Raw genomic sequence first — 22,639 nt, forward strand, 5'->3', positions numbered from 1 at the left:
TCTGAAATTTAGAGGGAATAAAAATTACTTGATTACAAGTAATTGGGTGTTCAGTTGATAGTAGTCTTGGCTGGCTTAAGGCTCCCAGAACTCAGAGATGAAATTCACATAGGCATGGTATTAAGAAACCTGGAATCAGTTTCTTAATGGTATAGAAGGTTTTTGCGGGAAAATTTGAAGAATAGTTGATTTGCTCACAGAATACATTACTACCATTTCTCTACTAAATGTGGTTGTTTCAAATTCTTTTAAATCCTCTCCATCACCATCTTATTTCCTAACTTTGTTTCCTTTTCTGTCTACTTTGTAGTATTACGATAAAGTTTTAATTATCTCTGGCTTGAGTGTTCTAAAAGTGTTCTAAAAGTAAATGAATACTTAGTATCTATCTAGAGCATTAAGATTGTACTAATGAAGAAAATGTTTATATTCTCTTATATAGATGACTATATACATCACAGTGTTTTCATAGAAATTTCTGTTTCAAACTTGCTTTTAACAGATAATTTGAGACACAGTAAGAAACTATTATAAGACCTGTTTGTACTTTTTCTTGGTTGAGCAATGTATTAGTCTTGAATGGGAAAGATTCTGGTGATAGAAAGGAAATTACACCTCATACTTGTTCTTTAGATAAAGAATTCACAAACAAAATAGGGAATGTTGTCCATGCTTTACATGTTATACTTGTAGTTTTCTTCAGTGCAACATGTAGGAATCAATATTTGCACAAATAACTTTTCTTGTTGTTCCCACTGGATTCAAAATTCATGGATTTATGAAAATGCCTATTCATTTAATTAGAAGTTAATTCAGAACTTTTTGCCTTTTATGTAAATGTAAAGCTGATTTTTTTCCCCCTCTTTCTTGTTATTTTTAAAGGAATCTAGGTAAAAATGGCCTGTCTAACAGTAGTGTTTTGTTGGATAAATGTCCTCCTCCAAGACCACCATCTTCACCATACCCTCCCTTGCCAAAGGACAAGTTGAATCCACCTACACCTAGTATTTATGTGAGTCTGAATTGACTGACTAGATAGCAGCCAAACCGATGTTTGCTTTTATTTGTCTTTTGTAAAAAAAAATCTTTTAGATCAACATGGCTACTCTTTAGCAAATATTATAGTTATCAGCAACAGTGTGAATATTTGACAACAAAAAAGATGTACTGAAAAAGATTTTATGGTATTTTGCAAATAACTTTTCAACTGTGATTATATTAGAAAATTTGGTTTTCTGCTTTGTTTTGCTGTGCTGGAGACTAAGCCCCGGGCTTTGCCTGTTTGGGGCAAGTATTCTACAACATTGTTACTACACCCATAGTTCCTCTGTGATTATAGTTTTTATTAGAATAAGTAAAAAATACTTTCTCTGCCTTAATTTTGAACAATATTAAACAAAAGCTACTTCGAACATTTTTGGTAAACTGGGTTTTAAATCTACCAATTGTAATGGACCTTAACATTTATTCTGTTTCATACATACACTAAAAGAAATATCCTTAAAGAAAGAAAAGCAAAAGAATGTAGTCATTGGATCTGAAGAGGTAGCTCAGCAGTTAAGAATACCACTCTCAACTTCTAAATAAGATCTTTTAACTCTTACTAGTTTTGTGGTTTTTAATAGGGACAGTATTGAAAGTAAAACCTAGATTACCCCCACCCCCCAACCCCCTCTACCCCTGTCAGATAAACACTCTGTTATGGATCTACGACCCAGTCCATACTCTACCACTGAGCTATTCTCCCTACCTACCCACTCCTGCTCCTTGTTTTTTCTTCCCTTTTAAGGTTCAATAATGTTTAAAGCACTTTGGTTTAAATTTCTGCTACATAATTTGTTCAACATGTACTACACAAAAATATTTATGGTTATTTACTATCTAGTCATAATTAAAACCAAAATGCAAAAATACTAGGAAATAGAAAAGAAATATGAACACAAATTAAAATCTTTACATTGATAGGCAATGAATCTGAGGCATAATATTTAAGTTAAAAGCTGTGTTTTCCTGAAATCTAACCATATATTTTAATTTTTATTTTACAGTTGGAAAATAAACGTGATGCTTTCTTTCCTCCATTACATCAGTTTTGTACAAATCCAAATAATCCTGTTACAGTAATACGTGGCCTTGCTGGAGCTCTTAAATTAGGTATGCTTTAAGTAAAAAAAAAAAAACAAAAAAACAAAAAAAACTTTCTATGCAAGCTGTCTTTTAACCTTTTAATTATTGAAGTCCATAATTCAAATGCATAATGATGACAGTGTTGGTTGCTGGCAATTTAGAAGTAGTTTTAATTTAGCTTTTATTTTTATCTAATTATATACTAGTACCTTATGTTTACTACTAGGAAAACTTTAAATATAAAATGTAAGTGAAATTTGGTGTACTCATCAAGTACTGCTCCATTGGTATTTGCTAGCACCTACAAAAATTAAGTACATGAGAAGTTTGACCATTGGACTCTAGACTCTTCTTTGTGGGAGTAACATGAGCATTTGTTATGACCAGGCCTTCAAATTATATAGATGATCTGGTCAGTTTTTTGGAAAACTGGATATATTGCTTTAAATTGCTTTTGCATTTTTGTGTTGTTTTTGCTGACTTTATTTATTTATGGCTTGCTTATAATAAAGACCTGGGACTTTTCTCTACTAAAACTTTGGTGGAAGCTAACAATGAACATATTGTCGAAGTGAGGACACAGTTGTTACAACCAGCTGATGAAAACTGGGACCCTACTGGAACCAAGAAAATCTGGCATTGTGAAAGTAATAGGTCTCATACTACAATAGCTAAATATGCTCAGTACCAAGCCTCCTCATTCCAAGAATCCTTGAGAGTAAGTGTTTGCTTCCTGGAGATTATTTCATAGATTTAAAAAAAAAAAAATGTTTCATTTTGTAGTTTTGAAATTAGCTATTATCAGATCATATTATGTTACACCTTGTAAGTGCTATCCAGTTGACTTTAAAAAAATGTATGAGTTCATTCAGAATATAGAGAAGGAATTACTATCTGGAAAGATGTTTCCCAGGGTATCTGTGATATTTATGTTGAAAGCAGAATTTCTTAACTAAGTACTACTGACAATTTGAATTGAATATGTCTTTGTTTTGGGGGCTATAGTGTGTGTTATAGCATTTTTAGCAGTATCTGTGTCTTCTCAAAAACACTCATAGACATACCACATATTTCCTGGAAGACAGAGTGGTTTATTATTTAGAATCACTGATTTGGAGGCTACACCTGTCTTGAGTTTGCTTTACGTTTGAAGAATTTCTTATCTTGTGCACTTTAGTTTTTTCTTCTGCCAGATCAGGTAGACAGCTCTTTCTGGAAGTATTAGTGTTCTTCCTTCCAGTGTTAGTTCATAAAAGAATGCCGAGGAAGAGGTAGAAATTGAGAAGAATCATTTCAACATATATAGAAATTTTGAAATCTGAAATTTAAAACTAATCACAATTGTTATTAAAAGCTCCATATAGGTCTTATATCATTGGAACTTTACTAAAATCATGTATTATAATGAGAACTTTTTGAGTTCTCCCATAAGCTGAAGATAAACCATCCACAGAAGTGAGTTCTTTGAAATATATTCTAATACTGCTGTCTGCTTAGTTGTTTGTTCATATATCCTGCACAGGAAATTTAATTTAATTTGCTAGATTTGCTTATCTCTTTTAAAATACTTAGAATGTTTCTCTGAGCTCACATTTCCAGTGCAGACAACATTTTTACATGAAATTATATATTTGGGTTAATGTTTTAGGTAGGGTTTTTATTCCTGCAATGAAATACCAAAACAACTTCAGAAGGAAAGGGTTTTCTACAGCACTGTTCAGGACAGGAACTGTAACAGGGCAGGAACCTCAAAAAAGAATCCTTGGAGGCATGCTGCTTACTGGCTTGTTCCACATGGCTTGCTCAACCTGCTTTCTTACAGAACCCAGGACCACCAGCCCAGGCACTACACACCCACAAAGGGTTGGGCTCTTCTCCATCAATCACTAATTAAGAAAATGTCCTACAGCATTTTCTCAGTTGAGATTCCCTCCTTTTAGATAACTCCAGTTTGTGTCAAGTCCCGCTTTTGCAATACTACAAAGGAAATGCATCTAATGAAACCTGTCCTGCAAGTTGCATTGCATTACAGTGAATTATACCAGTTTTCTCTCCTTGCAAATGGAGCTAGTATGAGAATCTGTAGTTTAGTGGCAAGAAGGATTTACCATATGTGTGGAATACTAAGCTAAAAATGCCTTTTACTAATTTTAGGAAGAAAATGAGAAAAGAAGTCACCATAAAGACCACTCTGATAATGAATCTACATCATCAGATAAGTAAGTTATTTTTCATTTCCACTTAATATTTCTGTTTAAAAGATATGCTTGTAATTCTGCCTTTTTCTTTTTAAGTTCTGGGAAAAGGAGAAAGGGACCCTTTAAAACCATTAAGTTTGGGACCAACATTGACCTGTCTGATGACAAAAAGTAAGTCCTTATGCTAGTTCTATGAACTGTTGCAACAATTTCTTCTATTTTATTCTCTATCATGTTTCTAAAGTGACATGAGCTCAAACTAAATAATTTTACTAGACGTCACAGTTAAATTTTTTTTAACCCAAGACTATTATATGCTATTTTTTTTCTTTTTTTACTAATACCCTAATTTTATGGTAGTTAATTTTTCATTAATATTGTAGGTCTATACTTTTAATATAGTTTTCATTGTAAAGATAACTTAAACATTCCATTTTTTATGTGAATGTAAAATAGTTACAGTTTTGTTTTTCTGATTAGAACTTAAGAGCTTTGAAGAAATTGGTAACTTCCACAAATATAGCAAAGCTTTACTTTTTTCTTTACAGATGGAAGCTGCAACTACATGAGCTGACTAAACTTCCTGCTTTTGTACGTGTCGTATCAGCAGGAAATCTTCTAAGCCATGTTGGCCATACTATACTGGGCATGAACACAGTTCAACTGTATATGAAAGTTCCGGGAAGCAGAACACCAGGTAAATTGTATTAATATATCATAAAAGAGGAATCATGTAAAGAGAATCATACTCTCTTCCATTTAAAATGAATAGAACTAAAAGGATTAGTGTTCTTAAAAGATTTGATGCATTTTGCAGGACTTAGGTCAAGATTTTTTTCCCCTTTGGTATCTTTATAATCTAATATTACTATTTTGTTCTTAAAAAGTTCTTTAGAACTCTCTGTGGCCCAACAGGGGTTGTTCCTGCATGCCTCTTTTTTTTTTTTTTTTTTTTTTCCATTTTTTGTTTAAATTTGAAACAAGATTATTTTACATGTCAATCCCAGTTCCCTCTGCCTCTCTTTTCCCCCCACCCCCACCCCCACCCCAAACTAACACTCTACCTATCCCATATCCTTCCTGCATACTTCTAAGAATGGCAGGGTACAGTGTTTCCTCACGGTTTTTAAAATCACAGTTTTGATTTTTATCATGTGCTTGTTTCTTATCATGGCCCAGTGTATGTCTTGCATATAACAACTTCACTCAAAATACAATTTCCATTCTATTCCATTCTGCTTAGTTTGAAAAAGAAACTGCTTACCATCCCCTGGTTAGGTTGCAACTGACAGTTTTGAAAGCACTTGATAATGGAGCAATTACTAGATTCATCCTGTGGACTTCGCCACCAGTTAGATTGTGTAGGTTTTGCAAGTCATATCCTTTCTTTGAATTGCTTTCTTCATGTCAAGTGATTTAATTTTCAGCTTTCACATTTCCATTTATCACTAATGTAGTATCTTCTTCTTTGTGCCCCATAGATTGACATGAAACTTCAGAGTAATATATTGAAATATTTAGAAGTCACTATAATCCTCGCATCAATGTATTACTACAGTTACTGATAATTATAAAGTACCTATAGGTTGCATATCTCTTGTCATATGTTTTATTATTTTACTTGAAGTAAGCATAGCTTAAAATCCAGACTGCTTCCTTTCTTTGTCACCTTAATGAGTCATAGCTTAAGAATCATTTCAAAATAGGACCATGTTTCTTCTGATTAGTAGAGATCATTGGTTTCTATCTCTGTTCAGATGAACCCCATTTGTAGAATATATAATTGATTCTTGGAGATTTAAGATCTAAGAATGTATATTATTAAACCTACAAACAACACAAATTGCTCCCCAGGGGAATTTTATGTACAGCCAATATTAGAACCATTGATTGTAGTTTTATTCTCGTGTCATTTGAAACCTAATTCTGTTTATTATACATAGTTAGATAAAGAACAAAAACGGGCATGAATGGCAAGAGAACCATGTTCTGCTTTCTGCTCCATCATTAGACAGCAATATGAATATTGGACAGGCTACTTAAACTTACTGGTTTTCTTCTGTCTTTATCAGATTGATTCTGCTTTGACAACCATCCAGTTTGAACTGTTTTCTACAAATAATATACCTTAATTGAAAAGAATTTTTCATTGTAAATATGAAGAGTAATTGTCACTTGTGCCTATACTCTTCTGAATATTTTTTGAATATTTTGTTACATTTATTGTGTATGTCCACATGTGCTTACACAAGCCTGCATATATGTGCTGTGACACACATGTAGAAGTCAGAGGATAACTTGCCAGAGTCAGTTTCTGTCCTTTTACCATGTGGATCTGGAGGATTGAACTCTGGTTGTCCTGCTTGATTAACAGCAATTTTCTTTTTTCCGTTTTTTTATTTAAGGTAGAAACAAGATTGTTTTACATGTTAATCCTAGTCTCTTCTTCCCTCCTCCCATGCCCCCCACCAACCTCCTATTCCATCCCATTTCTGCTCCCCAGGGAGGGTGAGGCCTTCCATAGGGTGTCATCAGAGTCTGTGTGTCTAGGCTGAGGGAGTATCCCTCTATGTGGAATGGGTTCCCAAAGTCCATTCCTATGCTAGGGATAAACACTCATCTACTACAAGAGGCCCCATAGATTGCCAAGGCCTCCTCACTGACATCTACGTTCAGGTGTCTGGATCAGTTCCATGCTGGTTTCCTAGCTATCAGTCTGGGGACCAAGAGTTGCCCCTTGTTCAGGTTAGCTGTTTCTGTTGTTTTCCTCCTTCTCTGCAACTGGATTCCAGTTCAGTTCAATGTTTAGCTGTGGGTGTCGGCTTCTACTTCCAACTGCTGAACAGCAAATAATTTTATGTGCTGAGCCATTTCACTCTCCCCAGACTCCCATGCTCTCCCCCCCCCCATTTGTACATTTTTATTTGGTGGGGGCATGAAAGGGCTCTGAAAAATGCACTAAATATCGGCCCTAGAAGTCTTAACATTTTGTTATATTTTTAAAATCAGTTTTAATATTAATTTAAAAATAGATTTCTGTACATGAGAGAAAATGTGACATTTCTTCCTTAAGCCTGCTCACATCATGTAGCATAATAATCTCCAATTCCATCTATTTTCCTGTGAGTGTTGTAATTTCATTGTTCTTACATCTGAGTAAAATTCATGTTGTGTTTGTGTGCCACAGTTTCTTTTATTTCATTTATCTAGGCTGGTTCCATGTTTAGGCTATTATAATAGTGCAGCAGTCAGCGGGAACATTAGTATTTCCGTGTGGTATCTTGACTTAAATCGGATCATACAGAACTTGTAAAGTTTCTGAGGAATCTCTATACCGATTTCCTTAGTGGCCATACTGTTTTACGTTGCCACCGGAAGTATATAAGGGTTTCTCTTTTCCTACATCCTCACTAGCGCTTTTTGTCCTTTGTTTTCTTGATACTCATTCTCTCTGGGTTGAGACAGCAATTTCAAAGTAGTTTTTAATTTTGCATTTTCCTGATGTCTAAGAATACTGAGCACTTTTTCAAGTATTTACTTGCCATTTATATTCCTTCTTTTGAAACCTTAGTTCATTAGCCCTTTCATTTGATGAGGAAGAAGAGGAATTTAATATTTTTGGTTCTTTATAAATTTCTACATAGTCATCCCCCTATCTGATATGTTTTTGGTAATGATTTTTCTCCCAGTCTTTCAATTGAGCATCTGAAGAATTCCTTTTAGGTAGTGTGTCCAATAGGAATGCAATGTAAATTACATACAATTTAAAATTCCTTTCGATCCATTAAAGTAGGAAAAGTAAGGGAAGTTAATTTTGCCCTATAATATCCAAAGTATAAACATATAATCAATATAAAATTACAAAGAAGTTTCACATTGTCTTCATACCAAATATTTAAAATTCAGAGTATATTATGCAGTTGCTACCACTTCCAACTCTCATTTCAAAAAGTTCTTGGTATTAAATGCCATGATCTTACAAGAAATGTATATAGTTTAATCAATACAATATAAGAAATATCATTCTGTGAATCTTTGTATTAAATAGTTGTTCTGGAGTTACATAAGTACAAGTGGTTGCTGTTTTAGCTGACTTTACAATCAGGCGTGTATATTTTAAACTACAGGATTGTTCAGGCTTTGCTCTTAAAGAATTTTATAGAGATATTTCAGGTTGAATAACTGATGATAGCTACAGCTCATTTTTATTTAGAATTCATACTAAGGGGACTTTCCAAATATGTACTTACAGTACCTACTGGGTACCCATTATATTACTTACCCTGAGATAGGTGAAGCAATAATGAGCCCTTGCCTCAGTTCTTTGGTGAATCCTTCAGTTAGGTGAAAATAAAACAAAGTATATTTCCTTGGGAACAAAGTTTACTTTCCTCCATCTAGAGCAAACTGTGACCAGGGTTCTACACCAGAAATAGAAATTCTAAGTCTTTTAAGTTCATCATTTAGCCAGAAATGCAGGGAAGATAAGATATAAAGTACTATACTACAGATGTCTACTAGCTTTAAGTTGCCTTTCTTTTTGGTCAGGTATTTATTTCATGGCAATAAACCTATGATTATCTCCCTGTGTTCTAATAAAGTTGATCTTGATGTTTAGAGAGAGAGAGAGGATCTCCTGTTTTGCCTTTTTTTTCTTGCGCTTATCCTTGAGAGTAGCTGTTTTATTTTTTATTACCCTTTAAGGGTTTATTATTTTTAGTTGTGTGGTTATGTATGTGTACATGAGTATAAGTGTCCACAGAGACCAGAAGTGTCAGATGCTCTTGGAACCCCCTGACGTGGTTTCTGAGATCAAACTACAAGAGCAGCATAGACTCTTACCCTCTGAGCCATCTCTCTAGCAGGCTTTGTTCACAATGAAAAAGAAAAAAGTAATGGCATCTGTAACTAATGTATATTGTTTATTAGACATTATTTCATTCATCTTCAAAATAACAATTTTATAGAAATTATTAATATTTATTCTTATATATAAGGAAAGTGAGCTAAAAAATGTTTTAACAGCTTGCTTTGGTTAATGTTACAACTGAGCCAAGCAACCTATCAGAGTCTAAACTCTACTTTTCCTTCCATATCAGCCTTCACTGAGTAAGTCAGGAATAGTTGAAACTCAGTCATAAAGCCAGACTCAACACTATAAAGAATTGAAAATCTTTACTATTCTCTATTTAACATTTTAAATGTTTCATGTCTAAAGACCCATTTTCTGTAGAATTAATAGTATGTTGATTTTTTTTCCCCACCTTTTAGGTCATCAAGAAAATAATAACTTCTGTTCAGTTAATATAAATATTGGCCCAGGTGACTGTGAATGGTTTGTTGTTCCTGAAGGTTACTGGGGTGTTCTGAATGACTTCTGTGAAAAGTAGGTTTCCAAACTGAGTTTTATTTAGACATAATTATTATAAAACAATAATTGTAAAGGACCAACTGGATAGCCCAATGTGGATATATAATCAGCTTTTAGTTACCATTTAGTGAAAAAATTCATGTTAAATTAAGTAATTCCAAACCTATTGATATTATGAGAACATTTATAGTAAAGGTATCATGAAACCACTTTATGAGCTATAGTAGTAGGCATGAGTTTGGAGGTTGGAAATTTTGAGTTAGTTTCATTTTTAAAATCGTAAATTAAAATACTTATTTAAAAGACATGTATTCCAAGAAAAAACATTTCATAGATTTTTTAGAAAGTGAAATAAATTCTGTAAGTGAACATGCTTACCATTAGGAATAATTCAAGCTTGAACATAAAACTTTTTGTCATGTCGTCATGATATACATTCTTTTTAAAACTGGCAGCTTTTCCTATAAATGCTTTCTATAAAATTTAATTCACTGCTTCAAATTTTGTTTTTCTATTCAAAAGAAAGTACATAGTGTATCTTTTCATTTCTTTAAGATACTAGTAATAGCTATCCTTCATTTATGGGTTATGGCTTATGTTAAAGAATACTTTGAGATTTAACTAATTTAAATTTAGTATCTCTAGATAGGACTGGGTTCATTTTTCAAAAGGTACTCAATTATGTAAGCTGATATTTTCATTTAGTAATAAAATTGGAAAATTAAAAAATACAAACCATTAATGTGCTATTTTGCCCCCATTTCAGTTAAATGTGGGGGGAGGGGCTACTGAAAGTATGTATTATATATGAAATTTGAAAACTAATTATAGACATTCCTTATATTAACATGTAATTTTTAACTTTTCTTTAAAAATCTTTACTGTAAATATTTGAATAATTAAGAAATATATCATAATTGAAAATTTTCAAATTATAAACTTCTTTTTTAAATTTAGAGAGATAATCACCTTATAGTGTCTTCACTAACACTTAGGTTTCATTTTATACAAGAAAACAAGATACAGAATTTTACGGATTCAAATGTATTGTTGAAGACTAGTAGTCTTGTTGATTAATTGGAGCTGATTGCCTGCTTTTATTTAGAAAGTTTTTGTGATGGTACCACAAGATTGAAATAGGGATACAATTTGTGTTAATAGTTGTTTTTCTTTTCTTTTTTGCTTTATACAGAAATGTATTTGCACAGCCTTATCACAAACAGCCAGCCAGTCTGATCTACTTGCAGATAGGCTGTCATTAGTAGTGTGTTCTAGAGTTTCCAAAAGGAGTCTGACATTTCACATTTTGTTTGCTTATTTGCTTGTTTAGAGAACAAACATGAAACCACATGACTACAGGTCAGAGAAAAGCTTAGAACTTGAATCAGTCTGTTTTCTTCTTCTACCATTCGGGACTCAGGGATTAAACTTAGGTCCTCAGGTTTGGTGGCAGGTACTTTTACTTGCTGAGCCATCTTGCTAGCCCTGAAATTTTTTAAGGATAAAGAGAGATACTAAGGTTCTGTTTTAGATCAAAGGTTTTTCCTATACAATCCTGGACAAAATAATAGATAGTTTATAGATTGTGTGTTCTCTGTCATAGTTGTTATTGTAATACAAAATCAGTCATTGGTCATATGTAAATAAATGGTAATGTCTGTCTTCTAGTAAAGTTTATAAAAAGTCAGCAGGGTCATAGAGTGTCAACTCTTTAAAATTAAACTGTTACATTTTTGTATAATCTTTATTGTTTACTTTACCCCAGCATATCAAGTAACAGTTACCTCTTAGATTTAAGCAGATATTTCCACTGTGTGAGTTCTTCTTCCCCAAAATTATAAAGTTTGAAATGGTTAATTGAAATGTATAAAATTCTTTTATAGGAAAAATTGCTGTATAATTTTTCCAAAGTGCTTCATCTTATGATGAATAACCTACAAACTATTAAAATTCAAGCATAAAATTCAAGCGTAGTAATACAATCTATAGAATGTTTCCAAAATGGTGGTTATGGTAGTGGTCACGTTTATTGTTCAAGATGTGTACAAGTTTGTTTTTAACTGCCTAGTTTTAATTAGCTGATCTTCCAAACCATATAGAAGTTGACAAATTGTACCCCCTTTCCTCCTTATGAATCAGAGCAGCAGTAGAGACCTGATTGAGTGGAGTTTCTGGAACTTATATAGTGTTCTTGTTTATGAATATAAATGAATTCATCTCTATCCTCTGTCTTTTAGTGATTTCCAGGTACTGCAGTAAGAGAAGGGTTCAGTGTCTGAAAGTGGGGTGGGAGGCTTAATGAAATGAAATTTGAATTAAAAGTATGCTACTTCAGAGTAATTACAGATTCCATTTGAAACTTGAAGAAATAAATTCAAGCTAGTAATGCTATCTTTAGATAAGTCTTCCTGTACTTCACTGTAATTAATTTTACTCTTTACATGCATATAGCTGTTTTTATTACACTGTTGGTTAAGCTTTATTGAAATTATCATTAAAATAGAGTCCTTCATCCATTTGCTCTGTTCTTATTTCAGAAATAATCTGAATTTCTTAATGGGTTCTTGGTGGCCCAATCTTGAAGATCTTTATGAAGCAAATGTTCCAGTATATAGGTTTATTCAGCGACCAGGAGACCTGGTCTGGATAAATGCAGGCACTGTTCACTGGGTTCAAGCTATTGGCTGGTGCAACAACATTGCTTGGAACGTTGGTCCACTTACAGGTATTTTAAAAGAATAGCCTTGGAAAAAAATTTAACCTTAAAAAAATTCTAAATAATAAGTGTAATTTTTTCTTTAGAAAAAAGGGTCTCCTCTCTAGTATAAATTTTTAGTATAAAAGTTAAATGTTAGTTACCTATTAAGAATCTAAAACCATAAATCCTTAACAAATGAAATGTTTATATACATGGAAGATACACTTGTAATGATTTTTAGAGTCCTTGATTTTGTTTTGTAAAGGGACCTCTTAAGGAGGAGGGGAAGAAAACAAAGTAAAAATACATTCTTTTAGATTTTTCTTTTCATGAAATACAGTTAGAATTATGCCTATCCTCAGGTAGTATTTCCCTTAATTAAGAATGTGGCCTTTGGAGACAGAAAGACTTGGGATTTGAACTGGGACTTGGCTTTTGTAAGTTTGGGCAAGTTACTTAATTTTTCCAGTCCTTGATTTCTTCATCTGGTGATGATAATAAGGTAATGCTAAGAATTAAATGAGATAATGGATAAAAAAGTTAGTTAAATACAATACCTGGCACACGGTAATAGGAAATGCTCTACTGATAATTATTGCCATACTTATCACAAAACATAAAAATTATTTTTGTAAGCTAGGTAGTAGTGGTGGTGCACACCTTCAATCCTAGCACTCAGGGGGCAAAGACAGGCAGATCTCTTGAGTTCGAGGCCTGCTGGTCTACGAAGTAAGTTTCAGGACAGCCAGAATTACACAGTGAAACCCTGTCTGAATAAACACAAGCAAAGAAAACAATTTGTGATGATTTGAGATTTTCATGAGGTGTGATAATGGTTATCTTCACATCTTTTGATAGTTCAGTTTTTGTTTTTGTCTTAATTTTTATCCCCTCAGCCTGCCAGTATAAGTTGGCAGTGGAACGGTACGAATGGAACAAATTGCAAAGTGTGAAGTCAATAGTGCCCATGGTTCATCTTTCCTGGAATATGGCACGAAATATCAAGGTTTCAGATCCAAAGCTTTTTGAAATGATTAAGTAAGTGCTTTCTAAAATTGCTATGCTGAACTCTTGGCGGGGGGAAGGGGTGTTGACTGTCAAATACTCCCCCCCCATAGAATTATGTTAACATTAAAATAAGATGATCCAGAAGTCTAGCAAAATAGGAGAATCTGCTTGTTACAAATACAGTTCCTTTCCAAATAACCCACTATCCTTTAAAAGGAATAAAGTTATAAATTGTTCTACAGCAGAAGATTCACTTTCTAATACTTCCCTGCTGTTTGAACTACTGGTTTTCTCAGTAGAATTTTAATTATTAAATATCTGCTTTTAGTCACTGTAGAAAGAATATCACAGAATAATTGTTGTTAGAGAGTAGCTAATATAGGGCGTTGACTAAAATGTCAGTTTTCCAAAGTTTTCATCAAATTATAACTGTTACCCATATTTTGGCTGTTTTAAGCACTTTATATGTTTGTATAAAGTCTTAGTGACTTAGTTCAAATATGTGTGTGTCAGGTTCTACTTAGAAGTAACATTTTCAAAGTATTTTTTTGTAATAGTGTAAATTTTACTCTGATCAAAAAATATGGGAAATAAGAACTGGGGTGATGGTTAAATCAGTAAATTACCCATTGTGCAAGCATGAGGTTCTGAGTTCAGATCCTTAAAACCCAAGTCAAAAGCTGGGTATGGCAGCTGGTGTCTATATAACCTCAGCACTTTCAGGCAGAGGCTGCCAGAACCCTAAAGTTCCTTGGTCAGCCACCTAGCTGAATTGAAGAACTCCAGATTCACTGACGGACCCTGTCCCAAAATATAGATGGAGAGCCATTTGAGAAAGACAGTTGACATTAACATGCATGTGCACCAGCACCTACACAAATAAATACAAAAATGTCCATACACAAAAGATACAAGGGAAATGATGGATTTAATTGGGTCCCTTATTTTCAAAAAACTTTTAGACACTGATTATGTATTTTTATGGAAGAGAAGTTATAATGTATATTTCCCAAATTTGTTTGACTAGTATTTTTTACAGAATTGGCCTCAAAACTTCATTTTAAAATGTTCTGCTGTACATTAAGTACTTCTCATGCAGGTTTAGTAATTTAGTATGTGCTATTTTCAAAATTCTGTCTTTTGAAAATAATCCTAATTATTTAAAAATTATTTCAAACCTAAATCCAAATTTTATATGTAGGCAAGGTAACATGTCTGTGAACTCTCTTACATCAGTCTTTTGTCATTTGTACTACTTTACCTCATCCTAGGACAAGGTAAAATATATACGAAGATAAAATGGAACAAAATCAAATCATAACATGTAATATAATTGATCATGGCTGGGTGTTGTCTCATTCATTTAACCTATTAGGTCTCAAAACAATTACTTTGCTTAGAATAGCAAATTCATTGCTTGCTGATTATTTGGGTTTGGTGGATAGTTATTGACCATGTTGAATAATTCAGATTATCAAAAGGTAATATAATTTAATTATTTACTGATATTTGGAACTCACTGTATAGTCCAGTATGGCCTTGAACTCTTGGCAGTTGTCCTATCTACTTCACCCTCGAGTTCTAATGATTTATAGGCATGAATCAGCACTGATGAGACCATAAAATTGAAAAAAAAGCTGTTAAGTAATATCTATGTAGATTGAGTAGTTCATTAAATTACATTTTGAATTGAGTAGGATTTTATCATTGGAAACAGATTTATAAAAGTCATTTAAGTTGTAATTCCTACTTAACATAGTAATCCTCTCTTTAACATTTATAATTTTTGATTACCCACAACTTCATGAAATTCTCATCTTTTAGTAAATTAGTCTAAAAACTCACCTTTTAAATTTTTTTTTTTGATCTCAGTTCTCTAAATATAGTTAGGTTCAACACCTGTTTAAGAACTGTTGAGAATCAGTGTTTACTGCTAAAGGACACACATTGGTATAAAGATGAATTTGCTGTTTTTTCAGGGCATAAGTTCTAGTATAGTTGGACTTTGAACCTTCAGCTCACAAATAAGACAAGGAGATTTATTAATTATGAAATGTTGGCCTTAGTTTAGGCTTGTTCCCAACTAGCTCTTATAACTAAAGATTAACCGATTTATAGTAATCTACAATCTGCTATGTGGCTCATTACCCCACCTCCATGCTGTGCATCTGACTCCCTCCACATCTCACTGGCGAATTCTTCCTTTCTTCTTTCCAGAGTTCCTCTCTTCCCAAAAGTCACGTCTTTCCTGTCTTGCTTAGCTATTGACCATGCAGCTCTTTATTAAACCAATCAGAAGGCACCTGGGTAGGCAAGGTAAAATAGTGACACATCTTCACACAGTGTGATCAAATATCCCTCAACATTCTAGTGCTGTAATAGGAGGAGACTACCAAACAGGAGTCTGAGAGGTGATGTATTTATATGTATACGATACAGTTGAAAAATACTTGGTTAGAGATGGTAAGAATGCTACTTTTACTAAAGGCATGAGAGAAGATCTCTGAGACTTAAGGTGGATTTTGTGCTTACGCCTGAATAATGAGGCAAACATCTGGGGATAGGATGTTTCAGATTTAGAGGAAAAGTGCAGACTACTAATTTGACAAAAAGACCAGTGTGACTAGAGCCAATGTGAAAGGAAAAGTGGTAGTGATTAGATCAACGTGACAAAATAAAGTTTGTCCATGAACTTTTGGGACATGGTAAGAAGTTCATATGTTGGTTCAATGTTACTGCTTACTACCATCAGAGGATTTCCAACTCCATTATAAGAAAATAGAAATGGTGGTCCAAAAGGCAAGGCTAGGTTTACCCTCTTTCTTTATTGTTGTGATGTCTTGAGCACCTGTATTTACTTATTCTCCATTTTACCTAGCACTACAAAATGTCTAATTATATGGCTCTTGATTGCATTCCTCATTAAATTAAGAATTCTGCTCCCAGCTTGGATTGTCAGATGTGATTAAGAAGCTTCTTTTGCAGTTGTACCAATTGAAAATGCTAAGTACAAATATAAGCCCCTTGGCCTTACTTCATAAGATTCCTTTCATAAGTCATTGCTATAATGTGCAATTTTTGCCAACCAAACATCTTGCTCTTATTCTTTCATGTAATGAATATTTCATGATGACTACAGGCTCTGGGCTAATGAGTGAGAATTTATGAATAGGTCCAGTTAGTGCACATAAGTAAATAGAATGAAAGAAATACAGTGATAAGTCCATTGGAGTCTTCCAGTGTCTAGAGAAGTCCTTTTAAGCTATACATTCTCCTGAATTCAATCCCCAGTATTGCCAAAAACACACAAAGAAAGAAGCTATGCATTCTAGGCAAACACATAATTTGTATTAACATTGAAAATACAGGCGGGATGAGAATGGAACCTAAGTAAGTCTTTCTTACTTTTCTGTTGCTGTGAAGCATTTAACTTAGGACTCATGCTTCCATAGGGTTTGAGTCTATTAGCAGCATGGTGCGGGAGGATGGTGGCAGGCAGGTAGGTAGGTGCTGGAGCAATAACAGAGCTCACATCTCCATGCACAAGCACAAAGCAGAGAACTAACTGGGAATGGTGTGGGCTTTTGAAACCTCAAAGGCCTCCCCCACCCCCAGTGACATACCTCCTCCAACAAAGCCACACCTCCTAATCTTTCCCAGCTCCACTAATTGGGAACCAAACAAAGATATGAACCATTGTAATATAAATACACCAACTTAATACCACATCCAGAGCACCATCAGAAAAACACCTTGTTACATCCATAAATGAATGGTGAGAAAGCATTTCTGAGCAAGGTGAGAAGGTTCAAAATGTCTCGGCAAAGACATAACAACAGTATTCAGGCCAAATGTATTGGGGAATTCAGAATTTTTTGGATTTAAAAAGACAATAGATAATTTAACTTCTCAGTAAGGTCTATCACAATGTCCTGAAACCAAACATATTACTATTTCTGTAATAAAACATATATGCTAGTCATTGTGAAATCTGTAAATGGTTCCAGGTTTCAACACCAAATGAGTTTATGAAAAATGGGATGTTAATGATATGCCATTATAGACTTGTATTTGCTTTTTAAAAATTGAACAATATATTTATTCATAGACTTCCCTTCTAGAAAAAAGTTAACACAATGACATGTAGTTTTCACATTGGCAAAAATTATCTCAAAAGTGATATGTATAATTACTATCCAGTACTCAGACTAAACAATAGATTATACTGCTAATAGAAACAGCCATCAAGAAATACTGTTTTGCTTTTGTTACCCTTAAATTTGCTGCTCTTTTTTTTTAACTGAAAAAAAAAAGGTTTTCTTATGTAATAAATTCTCATATGTGTGTACATACTTTTTAGTTAAGCCACATGAAAAAGTAATTTGCAGGCATAACTACCAGATACTTCATTCTCACAAGAATAAAGATCCACACATATAAATCACCCCCCAAAAACTTTTTGCTGTTTCAATACTAAATAAAATGAGATACTTGCATTGGTTCTTAGTTGTCTGATCACAGAAATCATTTGATTCTCTACTTAAGATTCTGTTCTTACCCAGTAAAAGCTCTACTAGAACTGTGGGGAGAATCTGTTTCATAAGGATCAGGCAAATTAGAAATACCACGAACTAGATGAGATTGATTTTCAAGAGCAGAAAGTTTTTTTTTTTCTTTATTTACATTGCAGTTTATGATTAGTAGAGGTTTTAAGATACAAATTGAAGTGACTTTTAAGTCACTTTTAACTTCTGATTCCTATTTTACAAATGAGTTTTCTACAATTGTTCAGTCATAACTAAACAGAATTTCTGCTAACACTGCATAGGTGACACATAAAGGTTGGTCCATAGCATACATTACAGTGTGATAATCCTGTTGGCCTTCTGATATGTTGCTGGGGGTTTTTGCTGTTGTTTTTTTCTCCCCCCTTTGGTCACATGATTAGCATGCTTGCTTTTTTGTCTAAGAAGTAATTTTAAACTACTCATTTTATCATTGACTTAGTGAGATCTTGATTTTCAGTCATAGGCTTGATTTAAATGAAACTCTTTGTTATACTCAGATATCTACTGTTTTCAAAGGATAAACAATCCTGACCCAATAGTATGAGTGAGGGCTTTGAGGATGTTTGCTTGCTTTTTGTTGCTGATTGAGTAAGAGTGACATGTCTTGGCCAGCCACTTCTGGGTATGCTTAGAGGCAAATTGTATTCTGTAAAGAATTGTAAAGTGCCATATCAGGTTAACCTTTGTTTATTCTGTAATTTAGAAACTTAGTCAAAATGCCCCTAAAATGTCAGAATAATTTTGTATGTTCTTAGCATCTATATAAAATCATTAATGGTTTCATTCCTGTTACTCTCTTGCCCCTAAAACCTTACCTGAAAATTAAAATTTTATAAGAAAAATTGTTTGAAATTATTGTGTTTGAAAATTGTCCTTTTAAACAGCCCCTGCGCTATTACCTCATTTCATTCCTTCTTTGCACAAGATGCCTTTCCCCATCTTCTGCCCAAATCTAAATTGATATATTCAAATTAAGAATTTCCACTTACGAAATAGAAAATCTCCCTTCATTTGAAAATTTTCTCTTCATCCTTTAGTGTCCATGGTATCTTGGTTCAATGTCAATTTATGAATATAATGTTTTCATTTTCTTTATCTCTTATGAAGTTGTCCTCTAAAATTTCACTTAGCTTTTCAAATCAGTTTTTGGCTGGCCTGTGTAACTTCAAATGTACTATGCTGGCAGCCTCTTTCTGTGGTTGTCTTTTTTTTATATAATGTATATATGCGTCTCATTGGTCAATTCAGGCTGATCTAAACTTACCCTTCTCTGCCTCCTAAGTGATAATAAGATCATAGACACCACTAGTTTTTCATCCAAACAGTTAAAAAGCAGGACTTGAGTTTTAAAGAATTAATTGTCTTTCTTTAGCTGCTGAAATAATTTCTGATCCTGTTCCTAAAAAGTACTTTAAAAAATGGTATTTTTAAAATCTTAGACAGTTTCGTTATTTTATTCTACTGCTTTATTTAATTCTTAGTAAAATGAAATCTTAATTGCTGTCAGGTAATGAGAACTTTGATCCTATTTCTTCCCTAGATTCATTGCCCTCGAATCTCTTGATTTGCAGTTAAATCACATCTTTTTTAAAGCCTGTTCATTGCTTGCCTCTCTAAATTATCTAATTCAACTGCTGAACATAAAATTTCAGCGTTCAAAAGTGATAAAAGCAAGGAAAAAGTATAGTTTTATATTTTCAGAAAACTTAAGGTTTTCTAGATTCTTGTTAAAAAAAATAAAAATTACAGTGATGATTTGTAGAGCTAAATTACCAAAGTAGAAGATGAAGGTTCATTTTTATGGGTAAAGACTGAAATAATACTCCATAGATCCAAAGCTCTGTGTTTCAGGGTGGGGTGGGGCATCTAGAGGGAGTGAAAATGGGACATGGAGAGTACCCAAAAAAGAAGTACTACAGTTTGAGATGGAGAAGCTTGAGGCTTCCTGCTTTTCAAACCTCTAATTCATCCTGTCTAGTGGCTTGTCTTTTTTGTTTGTTTGTTTGTTTGTTTTTGTTTTTCGAGACAAGGTTTCTCTGTGTAGCTTTGGAGCCTGTCCTGGCACTCTGGAGACCAGGCTGGCCTGGACCTCACAGAGATCCGCCTGCCTCTGCCTCCTCCTAGGTGCTGGGATTAAAGGCATGAGCCACCAACACTCTTAAACCTACCTCCTGCCTCCACTCTTAAACCTACCTCTTTAGACACTACCAGCATTATCATCTCACACACACCTTCAACTCTTCATCTTCCTTATTCAAAGGAAGTTGTCCCCACTCAAATATATAATAACCACTTTCTGTTTGATTTTTAATAGTAAGGGGCATTTCCAAACCACAATCCATTGGCTACATGCAGGCCAGATTAGCTATGAATGCAGCCCAATGCAAAATTGTAAATGTACTTAAAACATGAGAGGTTTGCAATTTTTTTTTCCCTCAACTTCAGACACAGGATCTTTTCCATCAGCCGTAATTTGTTCTATCCTCCACTCTACTTGTGCTACAATTACATGCTTGTTGCTTCTACACTACTGAGTCAATGGTTATCACCAGCAATGCAAAATAATTAGATCCCACAAGACTTAGTGTGCTTCTGCTCCATTCCAACTAAGACACTCCAAGCCAGAATTTAGAACACCTATTGAATTTAGACCCTGCTCCTTTTTGGCTTGTCATACAAAGTTAAGTTCTTACTTGACATTTTTCACTTGCAGTGTTCTTCCTACCTTCTTTTTCTGAGACATTAAAATGGTGAAAACTGCTGAAAACTGCAAAATAGAATCAAATTGTACTTCCAATTCTGAGCCTGCAATCTTATTCCTGCTTAGACACACTACACTCCTGAAGTGTATTCCACCAGCACAGTGGCCCCTCTTCTTGTTCTCTGTTCATTTGCCCTGAAGGCACTTCTGGATAACATAATAACATAACGTGCTCTTTGGTTGCCTGGACAGTCAGGACACCTATGGCCATTGGGACTTCTCACTCCTCTCCTCCTCCTTTTCTATGGCTAAACCACTTTCCTGCTTTTTGTCCACTGGTGAATCTCCAGGCTTGATGTCATCAGGGGGACAGAGTCGATTTCGGCTTCGAGCTCCTGGTTGGTAAAGTTGCATTGCTGGACGATCCTTGTTCCTTATGCGGTCTCTCTTAATCACTTCCTCTTTCTTTTCATTTTTGTCTGAGGTGCATATTGATTCTGGATTCTCATTCTTCTTTCCTTTATCTCGAAGTGCTTTCTCCCTCATTTCATCTTCCATTCATTTGAAAACCTTCTCTTATAGCATTCCTGCTGCTACCTGCAGCGTTCTTGCTGCTTTAGCCTCTCTCGTTCTCGCATCATGCACTCCTGATCTCTTTGATAAAGGCATTATTTTCTTGAAGGAAAATGCTGTTTTGAAACTTTGTTAAATAAAAAGGAGGAGGGAAAAATCCTTTGAAACCAGGTGGTAGTGGTGTACACCTTTAATCCCAGTACTGGGGAGGCAGAGGCAGGTAGATCTCTGAGTTCAAGGCCAGCCTGGTCTATGAAGCAAGTTCCAGGACAGCCAGAACTAAACAGTGAAACCCTGTCTCGAAAACAAACAAACAAACAAACAAAATCCTTGAGTAAGATTTCTACCTTTAGAACTGTATGGGACCCATGGGACAGAAGACAGTAGCAGGAGCCAAAGTCTTGAATTTTGATACGATAAGTTTTAGCTGCTACTTTGTCTGGTACCCTAAATATATACATACACATATGCGTACTTATTCTGACAACTGCTTTTAGGTTTGACATTTAATCACTGTGTTTTGTTTTTAAGTAATTTAAAATTTCAAAAAGTCAAGAAATCAAGTACAGTGAATTTCTTGGAATATGATCCTTAAAGCCTGCAACCCTAAAGTTGACATTGTATATTTTGTAAGTTTGTAGCTAAATAAATAACTTTTAGATATGTCCCCCAGGGATTAATATTTATGCGTTCTGGAAATAGGAATACTTTATCCTGTTAACTTATGATAGAAGTAGGATAAAGATACTATTACGTATATCTTGAATTTTAATTGATTGGCAATCAAGTATTGAACACCTACTTTATATGGCAGCAAGACAGTAGAATAGATATGGCTTTTGCCTTCAAGATGATAGTTAGTTGAATTTTTTTTTATGGTACTTTCAAATTGCTTTAGATATTCGTCTGGTTCAGCCACTCTGTTCAAATGGAAAATCTGAGTGCTAAGATTTACAGAAGAGTAAGAATATAACAGTTCTAAGTAGTGATAGCAAACTTGGAAAATCAGCACAAATTGTGAGAACTAACTGAGGTACAAGTTACAAAAGTTCCATTGTGTTACTATAACTGAATTCTACTGTTACTTTATGGTAAAATGAAGAAATTCGTTTCGCTTCTACCATAGTTAAACCAATTTTGTACCTAGTAGTTAACGAATTTATAAATTATTCTCTACTCATGGGCTCTGGAGTTACCCAAACAACTACACAGGTGATGATAGTAATGAGTGTTTAGGTGGTATGAATAGAGATGATGTGCTTCCCTGCCTGCCTAGAATCATAGCTGTTCATATCTGTAATTCAGACCCCTTCCTTACTTTGTGGATGGGGAAATTGATGTTTGGAGAGGTTAATTAATTCGCCTAGCTGAGAACCCAAGTTAATAACTCATTTA

General features: G+C 34.1%; 1 protein-coding gene across 14 annotated transcripts in view; it reads left to right on the forward strand.

Moving 5' to 3' along the window:
* Window positions 1-22,639, forward strand: part of Kdm6a (lysine demethylase 6A) — a 138,969-nt gene that overhangs the window by 111,542 nt on the left and 4,788 nt on the right. For all 14 annotated transcript variants that reach the window (XM_027433299.2, XM_027433301.2, XM_027433300.2 and 11 more), the window contains 9 exons: window positions 883-1,012; window positions 2,049-2,154; window positions 2,640-2,845; window positions 4,282-4,346; window positions 4,422-4,496; window positions 4,874-5,022; window positions 9,597-9,711; window positions 12,234-12,421; window positions 13,291-13,432. In XM_027433299.2, the coding sequence (XP_027289100.1) occupies window positions 883-1,012; window positions 2,049-2,154; window positions 2,640-2,845; window positions 4,282-4,346; window positions 4,422-4,496; window positions 4,874-5,022; window positions 9,597-9,711; window positions 12,234-12,421; window positions 13,291-13,432 (1,176 nt within the window). The remainder of the gene's footprint in view (window positions 1-882; window positions 1,013-2,048; window positions 2,155-2,639; window positions 2,846-4,281; window positions 4,347-4,421; window positions 4,497-4,873; window positions 5,023-9,596; window positions 9,712-12,233; window positions 12,422-13,290; window positions 13,433-22,639) is intronic.

Source organism: Cricetulus griseus, chromosome X (assembly GCF_003668045.3).
Source record: "Cricetulus griseus strain 17A/GY chromosome X, alternate assembly CriGri-PICRH-1.0, whole genome shotgun sequence".
Taxonomy (NCBI): domain Eukaryota; kingdom Metazoa; phylum Chordata; class Mammalia; order Rodentia; family Cricetidae; genus Cricetulus; species Cricetulus griseus.